Source organism: Dermacentor silvarum, chromosome 4 (genome assembly GCF_013339745.2).
Source record: "Dermacentor silvarum isolate Dsil-2018 chromosome 4, BIME_Dsil_1.4, whole genome shotgun sequence".
Lineage (NCBI taxonomy): Eukaryota > Metazoa > Arthropoda > Arachnida > Ixodida > Ixodidae > Dermacentor > Dermacentor silvarum.
Window position 1 is genome coordinate 66449128 of NC_051157.2, and position 21076 is coordinate 66470203.

A 21076-nucleotide genomic window follows, 5' to 3' on the forward strand; every position below is an offset into this window, starting at 1 on the left:
GACTGCGATCGCCGCTGTCGTTTTGCTTGACTGTTGGTTGTTTCTTTCTGGGCACAGGTTCGCCCAATGAAGAGTTACTTTCGTGATTCACAGTTTTCGCTAATGTGCTCGTCACTGTCACTATACAACGTGACACTAAGTAAGAATGTAAAGAACAGTTGTAATGCAAGAATAGTAACATGATAAGCAATCCCACTATTATGAGGACTTGACTAATATAAACTTTATGAGCTGAAGGCATTTGACAAATTACATGGAGCAGATATGAATACGCACAAAACAAGAGATAATGTGTCACCATACTGGAAACGAAAAATAGGAATTACGTCCACTAATATGTCGTGGGGATTCGTAAAGATACAGGGCGATTAGAGCTGCCGGCTCGACTGTGCAGAAAGTTGGGACCAGAGGGGGTATTCTGTAAGTGTCCACCTAGTGGACTGTCCATTTCGGCTGTCGTTGATTGGCTCCGGCTGCACGAGCGAGAAGGAGCCAGCCAGTCTCCTCCTCGCTCGTGCAGCTGGAGCCAATTGACGACAGCCGAAATGGACAATCCACTACATGGACTCTTACAGAATACCCCCCCCCCCCCCCCCCCTCCAGGCCAGACGATTGGGTATACGTGGAAAGCACGATGTCTATAGGGACAAACTCACCTGGCGAAATCTGAATTTATTGCTCCTTTCTTTTTTATGGAGTTACACAGGCAGGGTCACGTACCCAGCGCTAAACATGCCCGGAATTGCTTGATGCCAGATCCACAAACTCAATATGGGTGTCTGTGAGCAGGCGCAACGTTTGAGCGCACGCATAACGTGCATTGGGTGCACGTTTGCAAACCCCAGGTGGTCAAAATTAATCCGGAGTACCCCACTACGGCGTGCCTCATAATGAGATCGTGGTTTCAACCTGTAAAGCCCGAGAACTTGCTTCAGGTACTCCATTGGGTATGATACCTTCCACAGTTATTCACCTTTTGCTATGCAGGCAGCATGACCTTCTATACCATTCGAAGCCTGCTCAACGTTATCAACGTGTTTGCCGACGTCAACGCCCTCACCGCCCTTCTAATGGTGAGTTCATTTAGTTTGCCAGAAGAGAGAAAGAGAGAAAAAAAAAGGAAACAACTCCGACAAGTGGGATAATGTCGGTCTATGTAGCGAGTTGCCGTCTTCGCGTTTACAAGGCTAGAGGGCTTTACTGCTATATGCAAGCTTGCTATCTCCTCCTTTACTGAAAATATCATGATGACTGCGCAGCATAGCTGTCTGCTGACGTCGCATTGACACTATTAAGATATTGGGCTGTGAGTTAATCCCGATAAAAGAGATCAGGGAATGCCGTTTCCTGTCTTCGTGCCTGCATTCAGGAGAGCATCATTCATCGAGAAACCTTTGGGAATTCACGGTTGGTGAGCACTTTCCACATATACACTAAGCTACGTGCTTTTGTTTGCTCAAACCAATAGCATAAATACACAACACACTAATAACTCCGTTATACTCATGTAGCTGCGTAGAGCAAACAGCACTCGCGCCTTTTTTTGTGCGCTCAACTTACCTTACGACTTCATAGGCTATGTGCATGCTGACCTCAGTACTTAGCTTGCTCACTTAAAAATGAGAAATTAATTCTAGCTTTGAGAATGATGTGAACCGAGAAACAGAACATAGAAAGCAAGGCCGTCTCTGCCTAATTGGCGCGTCCGGTCACCTTGGTGACTCAATTAGCAATTTGATGAAACGAAAGTGCCACTGACTCCCTTTTCAACTTTTGCACAAATAACTGATGGTGAATGTGAAGGCTCAACAATGAAAACGTTCAAAAGTCCAGCGCTCTGTGTCAGGTATTTTTCATTCTTCTCGCCCTCACTATCAGAATAATATAACTGCGTCACTTACTAGCTGTCACACACACCCTGCGAACTAGGCGCCAACGCCAGGCCAAATTCTAAAGCCGACTTAACAGTTTCCGAACACAACTCCACGAAAGCAAGTAAGGGGCGGTTGCCGAACGCCGGTTGTGGTCAAAAGACCGAGTCAGAGACCAGAGTTGTCAAAACACAACAAAATATATTCTTCAAACAAGGCAGTTACATACACATGGGGCACACTTTGGCTAGAAACATCACAATACAATTAAGATGGGTATTAACAAAACACTGGAAAATAATTAACGACAAGCACTCAGAGTCCAACACTTAAAGTACAGAATGAGTAGGAACACAAAGTGTCCACTCGTTCAACGCAGTGGCGCATTGATCCTCTGGCCAATTTTGGCTTTTAGCAACTGTCTAAAATCTGTGCAAGTAAGAATCCAGGTCATCTTTTCTTTCATCGAATGCCACAAGCAGCTTGGTTGGGTTCAGACGGAAGCTAGTTTCTTCCCTTTCAGTACTATCGACTCTTGCTTGAGTAGGAGCGTCTGTGCGCTGCTGCAAACGAAGTTGTTCGAGTTCTAACTCGTGCTGTAGTTGTCTTTCTCTCTCAGCTATTTCAGCTTCTCTTTGTTCTTTTCGCTCCTTGGCCTCTCTTTCTTCTTTGGCCCGTTCGGCCGCTAGATTCTTTTTTTCTACAGATTTTCCTTTCTGGCTAACCTACTTCCGTAGTTCAGCTCCGGAAAGACCCATCTTCTTACCAAGGGCATCCATGATGCCCTTCAAAATCTAGCCGCGTGCAAAAAACATCTGCCTATTCAACTATCGAACTGCTCTCCGCACACAAGTTAGCGAAACGTGGTGCTACACTCAAAATCGTTTACGATGGCAATGTAAACGACCCTAGGCTCTTTCTCCCTACTATGGACACACAATCTGCACCAGAAAGGTCCTTGTCACGGACGCCAGAAATATTGTCACACACCCCGTGAACGAGGCGCCAACGCCGGGCCAAATTCCAAAACTGACTTATCAGCTTCCGAAAACAACCCCACGAAAGCAAGGACAATTAATAAGAGGCCTACTGGTGCGCCAGCAAACGCCGGTTGTGGTCGAAAGACCGAGTCAGAGCCCACAGTTGTGAAAACACGACAAAATATATTCTTCAAACAAGGCAGTTACATACACACGTGCACACTTCGGCTAGACACATCACAATACAATTCAGATGGGTATTAACAAAACAATGGAAAATAATTACCGGCAAGCACTGAGAGTCCAACACGTAAAGTACAGAATGAATAGGAACACAGTGTCCAATCGTATTAACCCGTGCTGGTCTTGAGCCGGGCGATCTCGGCGTAGCTCGAGGCAAATCTCGTTGAAGGAGCTTATTCCGGAAATGCAGACGTTCAATGAACTTGTCGGTTAGCTTGCCGGGGAATCCCCTTCTTCCGCAGGCGGTCAGTCTTCACGTCACATCTCTTCACCAGTGCGGTCTGATCCCCTTTCTGATTCCCGCGCGACGCTTTTATTGCATTCTTCGGGGCTTATCTAACGTTCCTATCGGAGTCGTACTCCCATAACACGAACAATTAAAGCCTAGGAATCTTCTAGTCGTTTATCGCGTTTTCGACCGCGGCCGTCGGAGCGTCGTCGAGGAGGATGGTGACTCATCTGTAGGCGCACGCTCACGCTGTAGTACTCCCTCTCTCTCTCGACTCGCCGGGTGAGCGGGTGTTTCGGCTCTCTCTCTCTCTCTCTCTCTCGTTATCGTCGCCTTCGCGTATCTTGTCGAAGCTTCTAGACTCCGTTGGTCGCGTCGGCTGTTTGAGGCGTATGCGCTCTCCCCCTCTGTCGAAGCGGCCGCGGGGCCGTCTAGTTTCCATGCTGGCTTGAGTGATGCGTTGCGCGCGCTTAGATTATGCGCTCTTTTGACACCAGCTCGTTTCGATTGTTATTAGCTTTCTATTTCTTATATACTGTCTCGCAAGAGATTCACATTTAGTAAATGCGATCAGTTACGGGTGATATTATTAAGTTAAGAGGACTACAGCTAGTCTTGCTTAGACCAAACTATTACGTATACTATGTGATGACAGTAATAGTGCGACATCCAGTTGAACTGCACCTTGTCTCAATAGTTTGATTAAATTGTTTTTTCAGCTTAAGGCACACATGTGCGTAAACAATCACTTTCAGCCAATGTATAGGTGCATACTTTCGCGTATTTAAGCGAAAGGATTGAGCAAAAATGCGTGCTCAACTGAGTGAATTTATGGAAAGCACGTCGGTGCTCATAAGTCTGACTGGTTTGTCCCAAAACATCAAAGTTTTTCAGTGTGCAGTAAGCGCGGACACAAAAGGGATAAGACAAGCGCAAGCGCCAACGTACGGCTATAAATGTGCGATTTAATTAGCTGCCGTTTTCAATGGACTGTAACAGCACTTTCGCCCTTCACCGTTTGTTGCGTTGTGCACAGTGTACTCTCCTAAGCTGAATTAATGTTCCGGGTATGAGTGTTTCACAATATGTGAGGCTGTACTATAAATACCGCGTATCCAAAACAAAATATGTTGTGCTGTGTACGCACGTATATGCGTGTGCGGTTGTGTACGGTGTTAGCGTTTTATTAACTCCAGCTCTATTAGAGACGGAGTTATAGCGAGTATTAAATACCTTTACAAAGTTGTCATTGTATATTATAGGTTACTATCTTTCCGAGTTAGTAACTGTTACTATATATATATATATATATATATATATATATATATATACGTTACTAATGTGTGTTTCAAAGTTTTTAGTTGTTGTGGCAAGCAGGTACGAGCTCATGAGTGCACGCCTTTTTTACCCAGGGCCGCAGAGGCTAAGGCGATCTGCTGCTGAGTACGTGGTCGCGTGTTCGATTGCCATCTGCGGCGGCCATATTCCAAAGGAACGGTTGAGCGAAGGACTCGAATGGCATGAACACATTGTCAGAGGCACAGTCGTTATGAAAATCTTATGAACAGCGGTCACTGCGAAATAGATGGAGAGAGAATAAACAACTTTACTTACCCCCCAGTCCGGTGCCTTATGACTCCAGGACCGCCTTGACATGGTATGCAATGGCGCATCCTGCAAGATTAAATTGGCAGCAGGGCATGGATGTGCAGCTCCTGAGGGATGCGGGGCGAAGGCGGCGAGGTGTTCTCGACAGGCAATAAGCTTTGAGGGACAATCGTGATTGGGAGCAGTTCCCGTGCGTGACCCGCGAAAGCGGCATACCCTCACCGTTCGTGAAAGCAGGCTACAGAGAAGTTTAGCGCTAATATAACCGGAACATATGGGAAAATATATCGACAGTTTCTTTCACGTTGTTTCGGAACCACCGCCTTTATTTAAAAAATTGCGTGTCATTTCTGAGGATTACAATCCTGCACATTCATGACGTAAAACGTTTTCTTGCTTCTAAACAACTTTCATTTCCATATTGCTGCTCAGACATTCGTCAACGGTGCCATACGATCTCGAAGTCGCTGCGTGCTCGTGAGGTGCTGTTGCGTAAGTATAAAATATTTGCTCCTAAACAAGAGTGCTCTATCTGAGGGATTATGACTAACAACTGCTCCAGACTAGGCTAACGCATTATACAGCATGTAGTGACCTGCTATACAGGTAATGCCGTCACACAGATAGCCACCTACCGTTGCCTACCGCTAACCAACTGGTTCTGGTAGACGCTTATGATTTGATTGGTCCTGGACATTTTATAGTTGTACAGGAAGCCACATATTATTACTGCCGCCAATTAAAGTGGCCAGACAAAAAACTGCAAATATCTTTTCAAAATTCTGCCAATGCTTCTGCGCGCTAGCGACGTCATAGGTTTCTTGTTTACGAACATGAAATTATATACAGGCTCGTACTGGCAGCGAGAACAAATCCAGCCTCTAGCACGAAAAATACGTAATGAAAAGAGCGTAACACCGCCGAGTATTACACTTATTACAGCGAGTACAGCGATACGGGTACGCAGTGGTGTTTTTATGGATTTGTCGCATGTACATCATCCTGTTTGTCAACATGTTTGTTTTGATGGAAAGGTCGCAAGCAAAACCAATCTGTTCACACCCAGGAATCTGTCCTATGTGTGTCACGTGTGAGCCATCGTGCCGTATTTGATGTAGTAGTCATCCTGCAGTCGTCGTGTTGCCGTCGTCATCTTTGGCCCGTCGTAAAATCGTCGTTATCGTGAGGTTGGTGTTGACCGGCTGGCTACTCCCCTCCTCCCTTATGAGCGTGGAGTAGGTTAACTTCTGTTCAATGGCATTTGTTCTTGTGTCACTCGGTTCATACTTGAAGCAATAACCGCTGCGTTCACTTAACCGACACGAAGATAGCTGTACAGCAAACGGCGCATTTGTGCAGCAGCCGCTGTTCCTCTGCAACAGAACTATTCGGAACAGTCACCACTCGCATTGGTTTGCTTCTCTGTAGACTCTAAAAGGTACCGCTTCATTCCAGCTGAGCTCGTGCTGCCACACGAAGATGAAGCGTTGCAGCTGATGATGATATATACAGATGAGGAAGATGTACAATGGATGATGATATGTAGAGATGATGAAGACGAAAGTCAGGCATATATGTTGCACTCGTAGTATTGTTATACCCTTGTATTCGGAACAAATATTCAGCAACGTTATTCGAGAATTAGAAATATTTGACATTTCGGCTATTCGACACCCCTATTATTATTTTTAACAGCGAAGCTGTTTAAAGCCAGCCGTAATTTGTGGTTCGTATCATCAAGAAATTAAAGAAAATAAACTTCCGTGCCGAGGCGAGATTCGAGCCCGCGTACCCCCAGTCCCAAGGCGAGCGTCGTAACAGGCTAAGCTATACAGCCACGCTTGCAGAACATGCATTTATGCGAACTATACGATTGCGTTCGAGCGTCGTCGTCTTCGTCCACAGCTGGTGCGTTAGTACGCTCGTGCTCTGCGAGGTGAATAGGTTTTGCGCGCTATGAGAGCGAGCGAGAGAGAGACGCATTCATGGAGCGGGTCTCCTGGAACGCGGTATTGGCATGGGAACGCGGTGTCGGTGTTGCAAGCTGCGCTATGCAACGCGCAGTGACGGCCGTAAGTCCGAGACGCGCGAAAAGAAATGATCATCATCATGAGTAATAAGAGGAAAAGTTCGCACGCACTTTCAGAAAAGCTGGGCTACGATCGCCCAGCTTCGCTGTTTCAAGCGTTGCGCGGCCGAGTGCAAGGTTAAGCGCGGTCACTAAATAAATGAAAACCACCGGATCATATTCTCATTGTCATTCTTTAGTAGTTCTCATTCTCAGTTCTTTAATAGTTCAAATAATCAACTATACCATCACATCCTAATAGTCATAATTGGAAATAATACATAATTCCCACCATAGTACAGCTTCGCTGGTCTTCCATCTCCATCCCAGTGGAAGGGCTGACAGTTCTTTTTTAAAGCACGTGCCACCAACAACCATCCCTGAAAATTATCTCTGGACTTCTCTTCTTTTGCACAAAAGTGTCACCATTCCATGCGCACCATCTCTTTCGCGTCAGATGATTCACGTTGGACAGAGGTAGCTGGTACATAATGCAACAGGAAGAAAATACAAAAACAAACAAAAATGGCCAGCAAGGGGAGACAGAGGCGCGTTACTTGTCATCGAAATGGATAGGAATGCTATGAATGCTGCCATAAAACACCAGCCATTGCGCATGCGAGACGAGAAACATACCTAATTTCCTTCTCAATACACCATGTTACCCTCTAGCTCTTTATATACAGCGAGAAACACCAACCATCCAAAGCTAAAGAAAGCTTTCGCATAAAATATTTTGTTTTCTCTTTTCGCTACATGCAGTGACAAGCTTCTGTGTTCAGCCAACGCGCGCCTGGTCATACAGTTTACACGTCTAGGAGCAACTCGGCGCCCATCTCCCTTTGATAAATCTCTACTCGGCAGGAACCTAACGAATTCATTACAAACTATTCCAACAAAACCGCACGGCATCTTTCTTCTGCTCCTTGGCGCTGCAAAACAGTTCTCAAGAGACGCCGATATTGGACGAAGTTCGCCTTTGCCGTGACGATATGGAAATGCGCGAGGGTAATAACTGTCCGGCGCATTTATACACATTTTTTTTAGCTGGGCAAAGCGGTGTGTTTCTTAAGTTGCCACCGACTATTGTGACCGAGCCAGAACGCAATGAGAACTTGAAACAAGGAAGTTCGAAGTCAACTGACCCCTCAAGATGCCCTGGAAACTTTTTTCCAAGATTCTACACACTAGACATTCGCAGCCTCCTAGCTGCAGAATAAACGGTGCTTTCTACACCCATGCTAACGCTTGTATAGCACCCCTTCTTCCAGGTATAGAATGTTGAATAAGAAGTCCATATTCAACACCCATGATAGGGTGTAAGCAGGGCTTGAAAAAAATGGGTAGGTGGTGTTAAGACGTGATAACGGCGTTCGCTCGTTGGCCTATTTTCGCTTTTAGGTTCGGCAAACGCTGATATACGACGTTGTAAGCAACGCGAAGAGTGTGCTATTAAACACATTAAACACACACGTATCCTGCGCGCAGGACGTGCGTGACTCGTTGGCCATGTACCTCGGCTGCTCGGTCGTGCTGACGGTGATCTCCTGCCTCTGCCGCAAGGTGGAGATATTCGTGCTGGTCCTGACTCCCTACGACCCGGTCGAATGCTGCGGAGTGAGTGGGCGATATGCCCTCCTCTCCTTGATTGTCCAGCCTGTATACGCTTAACACAGCGGCGATTAAAAGGAAGCGCTGGATCCTAAGGCAAACTCCGATTTCCAGTATTCAAATACACGTAAAATGCGCAAATGCTTTTATGAGACAACCCCGGGACTGATTTGCATGAAACGTGTTGCATTTGAAAGCGAAAGCTAAATTTTAATGACTGTAGGCAGCAGAATTTTCATTTAGGGCTTCAACTTTGCTAAAAAATTTACCGAAAAATTTGCAAGTTCAAGAAATATAGAAGCGTGAAGTTTACAAATCTTCAACTCTGCACCAAGAACAGACATTGCAGTTTTATAAACAACATCCCTTAGATCACCTGTAGCGGACAAACGTGATATGTGAATCCACAGATTACATGAATTTGTTACGTTGTTTGCAAGGGTTTGCAAGACTCGTACTCAAATACTAGTGGTATAATTCCGGAGTTGTATAACTTATAGATTCCTCTTTGGATGTATTATTAGGCACGGTTTACAGAATTGCGATATCGTTTTTCATTGATGAGTAACGGTTGTAAACTTGATAGTTTCGTTTTTAGAAGTTTTGTAATTTTCAGCAATTTGTATGAAAAATATCGATGGCCTAAATAAAAAATCTGCTTCCTACAGTCACTAGATCGCAACTTCTTTAAAATGCTAAAAATTCTGTCAAATTCGGCTCAGTCGTTGCCGAGGAAAACGATTTTTCCGTTCCAAGGTATTTAGATAGCAGCCCCGGAGCTAAAGCTTTCCATTAATACATTTAATACAGTAGCAATTAAAGACGAGTACACTTAACACAGTAGCGGAACTGTTAAAGACGCAGGTATAGGGCAGGTTTATTTCTGTCCTTTCTGTCCAACTCTGGTGTTTAATCGTTCCGTAAGAAGAAGGCATGCACTTTATGACAGGAACTCTCTGGTACGACTCCTAACGCAAATGTCTATTAATGAAAGGTTATTCTGCAGTCCTTCATTACAAGCTGGAGCTGCCAATGAGCGCTTGAATGCTAATGAGGGGTTCTCTCGAAGCGTCAAAGATCCCGAATAAAGTGAAAAACGTACACTGACGACTACGACCGACCACACTTAGACGGACGCTCACATAGGGTGTCGCAGATAACTTTAGCCAAGCTGCTTAAAGAAAGAAAAAAAAAATACGTAGAAAATACGGTGCAAGATACGATTATAATACCGACGGCACTCAGTAGTCAGACCTATGATAACCTAACACCGTAGGTCTTATAATTATATCTTGCACTGTGTATTTATTCCATTTTTTTTTCTTTATATAGGTTGGTTAGCGTTAGCTGGGACTCACGGTATAGCACGACTAAGGTTATATAGTCAGTTACATTGTAATGAGCTGCGGAATGCCTGCGTATCTTATAATCGTGCTTATGGCTTCAGGCGTTCTTGTGGCGTTATTTATTTATATTTTATAAATTTTCAGGCAATAACAGTTTTCCAAATGCAGCGGTTCATGTAATTCACTACGTAATTGCACAATCATTGCGAAGTGTTGCACTCATAACGCAATATTTTGTTGAATATGGTCGATTTGGCGAAGTCACAAAAGCCATTCCAAGCTAGAAGGCGGAAGTTTAGGCAATCAGATGCACCATGCCCATCATTTCCATGCTAGATGAACCAACATACCTGCAGTTATCGTAGACACTATATGGCGCCAGATTTCCCTGTATACTGATTCTTGTAGGAAACTATGTGCTTTGCACAACTCATGCATTTGCGATGAAAACTATGCAAGATGGACACATGACTCTCTTTTTTTTTTTTTTCGTGGCATTCAGTAGAACAGTCGATTTTTTTTTTCGTTTCAGGTGAAGAGTGCGGTCTACCTCAAAGGGCGCCTGGACAACCCAGAATTTAGCGCGAACGCGGTGAGTGCAGCGCCGGTGTGGTTAGTTTCGAAGCAAAGCTTGCTTTGCCTACTTTGCCGGGTTTGGCGGCATGGCTGACTGGATGCTGGGTCGGTCGCCTCAAAAAACATATTCGCTGAACCGCCTAAAGCAGTATACCGTAAAACTAGAAATATTCGAGATATAATATCATCATCATCTAAGACTGACTGGATGCCCTGATGCCATCGGATTCTATCCATGTCGCAAACCGCGATGTAAAGTATGTCCCTACATGTGCACTTCGCAACAGGTGACTAGTACGGCTTCAATTTTCCGTTGAAATATCAAAGGCGATTTCGACTGTGACACTAAATATGTAATATGAATGTACGCTGTGCAAAAAACGGTAGATCGGATAAACAGAAGGGTCTTTTAGATTGCGCTTGAACGATGATTAATCACACGCTAACACGTTGACCAACCTGCCCATCTCAAGACACGTGCACCTCCCTGACCACTCATTTGATAAGCTGAAAGTCACGTTGCCTGAATCTGGGTTTTGTTCAAACTATGATAGAGAAGCGCGTGAATCCTTCTTCATCTGTAAGTTTGATACCGTCGCGTCTGGTGTGAATGCAAGTGTAGGAAAACTGAGTTGCCCGTCTTTGTAGCCCGTCACATGTTCCCTCGTTTTCCTTCTTTCTGCTAGCACGTCATTATTCTGTTCTTGTTTTTTATCTTTTGTTTTTGCTTGGTAACATAGCACATACTGGGTGCCGTTTTCTGTTGTCACCTGGCGATTGACTTTTGTACTTCATTTCTGTGCGTTTTTATGCTTTGTATTTTTAGATGATGTGTTTGCAAACGCCATTTATTTATACACGCATCAGGTGTTCTTTAGAACGATTGACATGCGTTTTATTCTCCCATTTTATTCGTTTTTCATGTAAACATATCTGTATTCGGTTGATATGCACATGCATATTAAATGTACTGACGCCATGCATTGCATTATGATGAAGCCCGGCCGAAACATCAATAAACCACTTCACACGTGCGTCTACTTCATGTGAATATTTTCTCGGACCGAGTATATATATTATATATATTATATATATATATATATATATATATACAATGTTATACGTGCACCGAATGAAAATACAAGCGGCGAACTGTTGATGATGTAATTCTTGTATGCGGCCCAAGTGTTTGCATCTCTGTTATGAAAAAAAAAAAAAGCTTTTTGCATAAAGCCTAAGCATATCTTGTCGGCTCGCTGGCGTCTCTAAATCACACCGATCTGTTCATGACATCATCAATAATGTTAAACAGATTCCTTGATTTGCATTACTTTTTTTGATTTAGCCAATGGGTGGGTGCCCATTCTCGGCCATTCCTCTAGAATGGTCACGTTGCACTATGGTCCCTAGTTAAAACCGGAACGTATAGTGTCAGCTCAAGGGTATCTCTGAAGCAAACTGATCCATTAATAGAATGACGAATTATATTTCACGGATTGTTTGATTTACTTTATTTTCTTTGATTTAACCATTCGGTGTGTGTCACTGGGGGTATGCCCGTTCTTGGCTTATCTTCGGGAAAGAGAATGTCTGACTGCGACGCATTAGGTACAGAGTCCCTAAATGTTACTTGATAGGCACCGCACTTTTCTGTGTATACACCCGTCATCACATTATTGAGGACGGGAAAGAAAGTTTCGCCTTTAAAAAAAGTTTGAGACTATTTCACGCCATCGCATCTATAATAAAATTATGCGTTTTGACTCATTCATGTGTTTGTGTACGCCGATGAGTGTTTCAATCGTTTCAAGGCGCGAGCTGCCACGAGCGAAGGAGAGCGCGACAGCCTGAAGCCACGCCAATCAAAGCTAGTGATGTGGTTAGCTGTCTGTGCATATACCATATAGGCTAGACCTTCATCCCTGGACATCGAGAACCAGTCTCAAGAAGACAGCCTAGATTACGCCAAAACTTTGCTGCCAAATTGAGACAACGGGGTACGAGTAAACGGGTCAGAAAAAATGGCCACCAGTTTCATCTGAAGCGGGTCGGCCGCATGGGCACCCGCCAAGTCGGATTATTATACGTAGTTTCCGTTCCGTTCTCATACCGAAAGTTTGCGGAAGACATATAGCCATGAACCGCTTCTGCAGTAAAAATACTACACCGATTCCTTGCCGGTTCGCAACATTGTTCAAGTTATGCGATACTCTATATACCGTATAGACTCGTGTAACGGCCGCAGCACCAACTTGGCAGCCCATTGGAGAAGCAATCGATAGTGATAAAAATTCTATTGGAGAAAAAATCAGCGTTCAGTGCCAAGGTGCCGCGCGCGCGCATCGGCGAATTTTCGCGCGCTGCGAACTTCCGCGTGCCGCAGCTAGATGGCGAGAGCAGAACGGTGACCTCTGATGCAATGGTACATTCGGGGATCCGGGGTATGCAGTAGTCGCCTGCTATTCCGGCACCATTTTGACCAAAGGTTCAGTCCCATGTAAGGGCCGCATCTCGTCAAAATTGTGCAAAAAAGTGCGGCCCTTACACGAGTCTATACGGTACACGTAAGGAATTGCCTCCGGTTTAGCTATATACCTGTAGTTAGGCGGACTGCCTAAGGGTAATATTTTGTACGCATCCTTTGAATTTCTGCAGGAGGGACTCGGGGTGACTGCTGTTGAAATCGCGTGCCGGAACCCCCGCAGGCTTTGAACTTGCTCTAAGAAGCAAGTCTGCATAACGTGAACGCACGACTCCCTCACTGCTGGTGGTACTCTACAGAAAGGCGAATGCACATGATTAACAGCTTTTAAATCAAACTTCATGGAAAGGCAAAAAAAAAAAAAGTCTTACGAGCCTGTGGGCCATAGGTCAGGCATGCATGTTTGCCTTTGGATTATGTATTCTGTCTTATAACCGGTCATTAAACTCAGTCGATAGATTGTGCTCGTCGTAGCCTCGTGTGGTGTGTTTATTGCCATGCGCGGTCAATTACACATAGAACTCAACAGCGATGCGCCAGTTAGTATATCTATGTTATATCTAGTTAGTATGTATATCTAGTTAGTATGTTATATAGTATAGTATAACATGTCCCAGTGAAATTGTATATCTTGTTTCAGATATCTCGATTTGTTGGTTTCTCCATCATCGACTCCCTAATGACAGGATTCAAGGTTAGTGTCGCTTGCGTGGCATGTGTTGCACTGTTCATTGCACTGCATTTGCTATTCAGAGCGTCAAGTTGAGGTGAAGCGCTTCGTGTGCTCGACAACAATCTGCGTAATGCAGCATGAACTTATTGGCAATAATATGAGTGCGCATCAATCATTTCAAAGGTCGCGCAGTGAGCGCTTGCAGTCGTGTATAGCGCTACAGAACAACTTTCGCGCTTTAGACCTTCACTGTGGAGTGTATGTAGTCACGTATCTTAAGGTGAAAAATAAAGCTAATTTGAATTTATTTATTTCCGGATAGGGCACGCAGCAGTGCTGCGTTTACGAAAAAGTGCGTCAGTAATGGCAATTGAAAAGAAACATTTGTTAAACAAATGTTTAATTCGAAGAAATAAACACGGCATTCGTCCAATGTTTAGCGCACATATGAATTTACTGAAACATGGATTCGTACTTAATTTGGGACCCTAATGCTTGAAAGGCGGGTCGTTGCTTTTGAATAAGAATATCAATCACATTTAATACGCTGTTATACACACCCATTATTTTATGACATCGAGTTCGCCTGTTTCCAGTGGCGAAGCCAGGGGGAGGGGGGGGGGGGGGGAGGCAGACTGCCACGAGTCCCCCTGGCGCTACTGAATATTAAAATAATAATAATAAAAAAAATGCTCTGTGTTAGTATGCGGCCGGCTTATATGTCCCGTTTTCCAACTCACACCCTCCCCGAAAAACATTTCTGGCACGCCCACACTGTCACCGGAACATTTTTCTTGACTTGTTAGCAGTAAGTGCATCTCTTCAATGTATCTTGGGTCGAGACTACTTTCATCGTGTTATGAATTCTCAAGAAACTCGATTCTTACAGCGTTAGTTCGCGGTTCTTCTCTGCATCTTGCTTTCACTCTACTGTAAAGTGCTTTGCCAACCCAGTAGAGAATACCGAAATAATGGGCTTTGACGTCACGAAACTACAGAGTAGGTTATGAGGGACGCCGTATAGTGGAGGCCTCCGGATTAGTTTTGACCTCCAGGGGTTCTTTGAGGCGCGTACATCTAAGTACACGAGCGTCTTTTGCATGTCGCTCTCATCGTAAACTTGTGCTTTGTTCGGAACTCGTGGTGCCTTTTCGTTACTTGCTCCAAAACTCACCTTTAATAACTGTTTTATTGCGAAGCTGTTAGGTTCCGGGAGATCGGAGATCGCGTTCGTAGAACTACCGGCGTGTACCACAATTTCGGCTCCACGTGTGTGGTGGTTTGGCTCCATGTGGCGGTTTTCCGCCAGCTGTACCTTAGCACAGCCGGCACAGATGGATGGAGCAATGTTAAGTCCGTTTCACATGGTGCGATTTCCGCAGATGTGAAATTCGCAATCCCGTTTCACATGGATCTACGGCAGCTGCGTTTTTCGCATACTCGTTAAGCACTCTGACTGGCGATGACGTATGCGCGAGCCGCCTCCTATTGGTCGTCTGTCTCCACGGCTACAGTGGCTACCACCGCATCTGCGTTTTCGCAGAGAAGCTCAGCACGCCGAACATTGAAAAATCGCACGCACGAAGGGTCCGGAGGCATATTTCCCGCGGCTGCGAATTCGCAAGTGCGAATTCGCAGACAAAATCGCACCATGTGAAACGGGCTTTATACCCCTCGCCACCGCCGATGCCTCTTTCAGAAGTGTCGCGATACTCGGCGGCGGCACGTCCCACCAATCGTTGTGCCCCTTTGTCTCGAGACGTAGAGATCGCGCCAGCGCTGTCATCAGTAGTTGCCCTTTGGACTCATTATGGGATGGACGCTCGCTTGACCACATCTTCCAGGATCCCGACGTCAGGATCGTGACGATGCCGTGCGGTGTGCCGCGGCTATGAACGCTGTGGCTATGTCGATGGGGCGAACTTGGCGCAGAAAACGCACTACTTGGCCATCGCGCCGGGCGAAAACGCCATCGAATCCCGGCCGCGGCGGCCGCATTTCGATGGAGGCGAAAATGCAAAAACGCCCATGTGCTTGCGTTGTAGCACATGTTAAAGAATCCCAGGTGGTCAAAATTAATCCGGAGCCCTCCACTACGGCCTGCCTCGTAATCAGAACTGGTGTTGGCACCTAAAACCCCAGAAAGACGAAGAAGACGAAAACGAGACGCCGGTGTCCTTGCTCTTTGACAAACATGCCGTAGACGCTCAATATAGTCAATAATGATAATATATAAGTTCACTATAGCAATATTTCCTATAGCAGACCCATCATAGTCGCAGCTTCGCTGGCTTCCATCTTCACAGCAGTGGAAGAGGCTCTGAATTTTTTTTAAATACCTGCGAAGCATAACAGCATCATTTTTATGGTAACGTGTTTAATGTTTCGCTGTAAACAGCTCCTATCGATGATCGTAACGGTGAGCACCATTTTACCAAAAAAGCACTGTTTCTGGGATATCTTTACATTTTGAAGCAAAAAGGAAAAATATCTATCTATTATCTATCTATCTAGCTATCTATCTATCTATCTATCTATCTATCTATCTATCTATCTATCTATCTATCTATCTATCTATCTATCTATCTATCTATCTATCTATCTATCTATCTATCTATCTATCTATCTATCTATCTATCCTATCTATCTATCTATCTATCTATCTATCTATCTATCTATCTATCTATCTATCTATCTATCTATCTATCTATCTATCTATCTATCTATCTATCTATCTATCTATCTATCTATCTATCTATCTATCTATCTATCTATCTATCTATCTATCTATCTACTATCTAATGCAATCTGTCCTGCATTACAGGGTGTACTAATGATGCGCCTCTTCGAATTTTACGACGACCTGAGCCAGTTAATGGATCTAATGGCACTTCTCTACAAGATACACAGCAAGCTCCTGCCACGTCGGTCATCGCGCAGGGGGTTACCCCTGTAGAGACGCCCAAGGCTCTGTCAGCGAGTGCCTGACACCGGGTGCCTGCCACCTTTGCAGGGACGACCGTGCCCCACTAAAGCGTGTCCTCACGCGACCCGTTTTTCCGCCATCTCATGTTTGCGAGTATACGGGCCGGTTTCGTCGATAGTGTATATAATAAACCGCCTTTCATGTCCTAATTGGTTCAGCCAGTGTCGTTTTGTACAGAAATGTGTTGTGTGGTGGGTATAAGGGGTGTCCTAGCTAATGCTAGCCAAGCTCGTAAAAAAAAAGAAAAAAAAGAAAAAAAAAACGATTACGAGACGGACGTTGTTCAATCATCAGCCATGTTCCGCCACCAGACTAATTCACGTAATTCACGGCCCTAATTGCAAAAAAAGATCAATTACGCAAGTTTTTTTAAATAAAATGCGTTATTTCCGGTGGAAAATTATAATTGCGTCTAAAAACATCCAATTCAAGCGTTCTTAGCGCGAGATTCTTTTTTCCGCGGTTTACTTTTGAGCTTTGCCTACACATTACCTATAATGTGGCTGGTATTTTCGGTGAACGTAATTGAGGTCATCCTCGTTTATTACACCGAGGACACCGGGGAAACAAATTACGAACCCTGTACATGACGCAGAGGAGTAGAGAGGAAGCGAGGATTGAGTAATTATTTATAACGCTTCTATTTAAACCAGCAACGTTAAAGCATCATCAAACATTACAATTAACACGCCCCGCATTTACAACCAACTTAAACTTGGTGTCATATGCACAGTAATTTTAATAATTTATGAAATATTGAATTGGAATTCTGGGGGTTTCACGTGCCAAAACCACCATTTGGTTATGAGGCACGCCGTAGTGAGGGTCTCCGGATTAATTTTGACCACCAAGGGATCTTTAACGTGTACCCAATGCACGGGACACGGGCGTTTTTGCATTTCGCCCCCATCGGAATGCGGCCGCCGCGGCCGGGATTTTATCCCGCGACCTCTTGCTCAGCAGGGCACGAGGTCACCCACAGCCGCTAAGCCACCGCGCCGGGTTTATGAAATATTGCAGATGACGCAAGTGTGACACCCTGGAACGTTTGAATAAGTAATTTTTTACAAAGGCTGTAGTTAACCTACACACATTCGTTGTACGTCACCCACGATATGGTTCCAATTTTGACGAAATATAAACAGCGTACCTCTCTTCGTTCACCGACGAGACTGGGAAAAACAACTACACGCCTCGTATGACTGGTGAAAACTGGGAGAAAACGAGTATTCAGTAATTATTTTCTAAGCGCCATACTTAACCTACACACTCCAAGCTAGCGTACACGTCTTCTACAGAATCAACCCATTTCCTCTAAATATTAAATTGCTGTTTTTGGTCCTCCCAGGGCAGCGGGAAGTTTTTTTAAGCGTTTCGTATGACGCCTCTTAACAGCCCAAGAACGAGTGTTCAGCAATTTTCATTCAACCCCTAAATAACCTATATACTTAAACTTTCCCTGTGCGTCACCTTTATTATAACACTTTTAAGCGCTTCTACGAGAAGGAGGGGAATCAAGGGGACCGATTCGACCTAACGAAAGTAATGCACAAACGTTACGACGCATATGTAGATGCATTTAAAGGTTCTGTGTCAGAGCAGCACATGGTGTCGCAATGTCACAGTAGCACAGGATTGGTCAAGAATAGTCACATACCCAGCCGCGCATTTCCAATGGCCCAGGAATATCATAGGACAAATACATTCTATCTCGTTTTCTCGTTAAAGACACCGAAATTTATTAAAATAAAGAAATCCGTTGCTTATCAAGCGCTGTTCCATTTGGAGTCTTTAGGGGTATAATATGACCCGATATTAGGAATTCTGGTTTTACGTCGCCATTTGTTGTTTTATTGCGCAGAACACACGCGCGCACACTGACACTATTTCGCAGTTCAATTTCGCGTTGTATGAACTGGTTTGCTGTGCCTTACTCGGCGAGATAGCACGGAAGGGCGCGAAACCCGGGATAGTAGGCACAGAAAATTTCGCTTCAGAAAGTAAGAGATTTGTATTGGCGATGTTTGTGCATGTTCGCCCGGACAGCTGTTTGCCATTTGTTTCTTGTGGCTTAGGTCTGGGGCTGCCATGCTGATGTAATAGGGTTGGAAACAAACCGTCAGACCAACTTGGGTCACTGGATATGTAACACTGGATGTGCCGCTCGTCACTGAACTTCTTTGACGCAAACTTGGGTGCCAGTGGGAGCTCGAATCATCACCTTCATCTGTTGTGCCCCAGAAGTAATCTACGAGATTCTGTTCGGCTCTACTAAGTGTGCATTGGCCAAACTTGCCGCTGCCATCACAAGCAGCAGCGGGAGCTCGTAGAGGAAGTAGGCGACTCTGTCTGGCTGAATACATGTGCACGCCTCATGACGCATTTCGGCGGTGACAAATTGACACGCCCCATTGACAGTACTATGCTTCAATTGCAATCGCATTAACGTCGACATTCACCCTGAGATGCGTTCTGCCGGAATTTGTTTTAGCTAATTTTAGATAACATTTTTGTTCTTGGATTGGTTTCCTAAATATGATTTTTTGCTCTCGCTGTCATAATTTGGGAGCAGAAAAGAAATGAAGGCATTTATATTGCTGTTGCTGATGTCACTGACCTCGGTACGTAGGAATATACGAGTTTTTTTTATCTTACGTGTGAGATTCACGTCTTAATTATTGTTTTTTGTCTATTATTTCATTCACGTGTGAAATTTGAAGTATACCGCTACCCAGTCAAGCGCTATGGGCACGTGCCACTCCTTTGACAAGTTACGAAGAAGAAGAGGACTCGCAAGAACGAGACGCCATCTTTGAAGGAAGAATAATAAGAAGAAGCCGCCATCTTCATGTACAGCTGTTTGTCTTCAGGGTTCGGGATCGTTCGGGCTCGCCCAGTTTCCTACCGGCGCAAACCTGTCCCCAGAACGATGAAGCGTGCCCGCGAGCCGACGTCCCAAGGTTTGGTCGCACTGTGGAAAGCAGCCGTAGGCGTTGACCTGCCGTCGGGTTTAGAATCGCTGTTGGAGGCCGCCGTCGGAAGTTCCACCATCGGAAGTTCCGCATCTTCCGCCTCTACTTCTTCCTCCGAAAGCCAACAGCCGGGCGCAGCTTCGTCTAGCGTCACGAATGTGTCCCCTGCTCAAACACAGCTTGTACTTTCTGGTACCCCTAGCTTGGCTGGTGCGCCGCAGCCGGATGGCACCTCGCAACCAGCCGGTACACCCCTCGCGGCTGACACTGCGTCGTCCGGTATTTCCACGTCGCCCGCCGAGGAACTCACGACGACGATGACCGAGACGTCCTCGATCACCCCGAAGAAGTCCGAATTTGCGGTTTCGGAGTTCTACAACGTGGGCTATATACGTAAGTGTTTTGCGGATGCAACGAATAAGTAAGACGGCGAACCAAGTGAAGCACCTCGGACTTTACACTCTTAAATGTAGTTCTACAAGCGGCTCTACCAACTAAGTTAATCATATTTACAAAAATGTTAGACTTATCTAGTGTAACTTGAGCGGAACGTGATCAAGAGTGTACGCTCGACGTTCCATATAGGTTGATAAGCGTAGTTATAGACATACTTTGCAAAGCATGGAACAGACAACTGGCAAGCCTGTCTGAGCAACTAAATTCATCTAGAGGGGAGGGCAATGCAACCTGTAGCAGTGATCGAAAGTTACCAAGTTGAGTACTGGTTTACGTTGTTATGTTTTCTCACTGAAGAACATTTAACTACGCCCGAGTACGAGGGGTTAAAATCCATGACGTCGCACAGAACTGGTACACGTGGCACTCTCAAAGCCGCATCGCCGTGTGTCTTTCGTTTTTCAGTCTTCGCTGGCTTAATTTAGTTCTATGCCACCGCTCGCCTCGATGGGGATTTTACTATCATGTATTATATTATATTATATTATATTATATTATATTATATTATATTATATTATATTATATTTTATAGTATTATACTAAATAGTATTAGGCATTGCAGGCGATCTGTAGCTAGAAAGTCCGTAAAGTCCATATGCGAAGCTTTGCTGACGAAACTGGACAGTGATCCGCGGTGACGGCCTAGTGGCTTGGGCATCGATGTGCATTTCCATGGGAGTGAAAAGGAAAAGCGCCGGTGTGCCGTGCGTTGGGTGCACGTTTAAGAGCACCACGTGGTCAAAAAGGTTTCGGAGTCCTCCACTACGGCGTGCCTCACATTGTGGTGTTGCCACGTATAACTACATAATTTTTCTGGATAGTGCGGGCACGTCATGCGACCGTGACGGAGAGAACGTAAATCTTGGCGATCGCAAGATTGTTTTAATGTGATGAGCATTCCTTGGAAACTTCACCCCGTTTACGGTATATATGTTTACATGCGCCTTACATATTTCACGTCATCTTGGGTCACTG

At 45.0% G+C, this 21076-nt stretch overlaps 1 protein-coding gene across 1 annotated transcript; it reads left to right on the top strand.

The window, feature by feature from the left end:
- Positions 1-991: 991 nt before the first annotated feature.
- LOC125944972 (uncharacterized) lies at positions 992-16643 on the top strand. The gene is made up of 6 exons (XM_049666455.1): positions 992-1073; positions 5364-5423; positions 8488-8616; positions 10489-10548; positions 13655-13708; positions 16512-16643. Exons 1-6 carry the CDS (start codon positions 993-995, stop codon positions 16641-16643), a joined length of 516 nt encoding a protein of 171 aa, XP_049522412.1. The 5' UTR covers position 992.
- The last annotated feature ends 4433 nt before the right edge of the window (positions 16644-21076 follow it).

Coding starts and splice junctions, on each gene's coding strand:
- LOC125944972 (XM_049666455.1), top strand. CDS start 993: ATGACCTTCTATACCATTCGAAGCCTGCTCAACGTTATCAACGTGTTT. Junction 5,424..8,487: donor TGCTCGTGAGGTGCTGTTGC/GTAAGTATAAAA, acceptor TCCTGCGCGCAG/GACGTGCGTGACTCGTTGGC. Junction 13,709..16,511: donor CCCTAATGACAGGATTCAAG/GTTAGTGTCGCT, acceptor CCTGCATTACAG/GGTGTACTAATGATGCGCCT.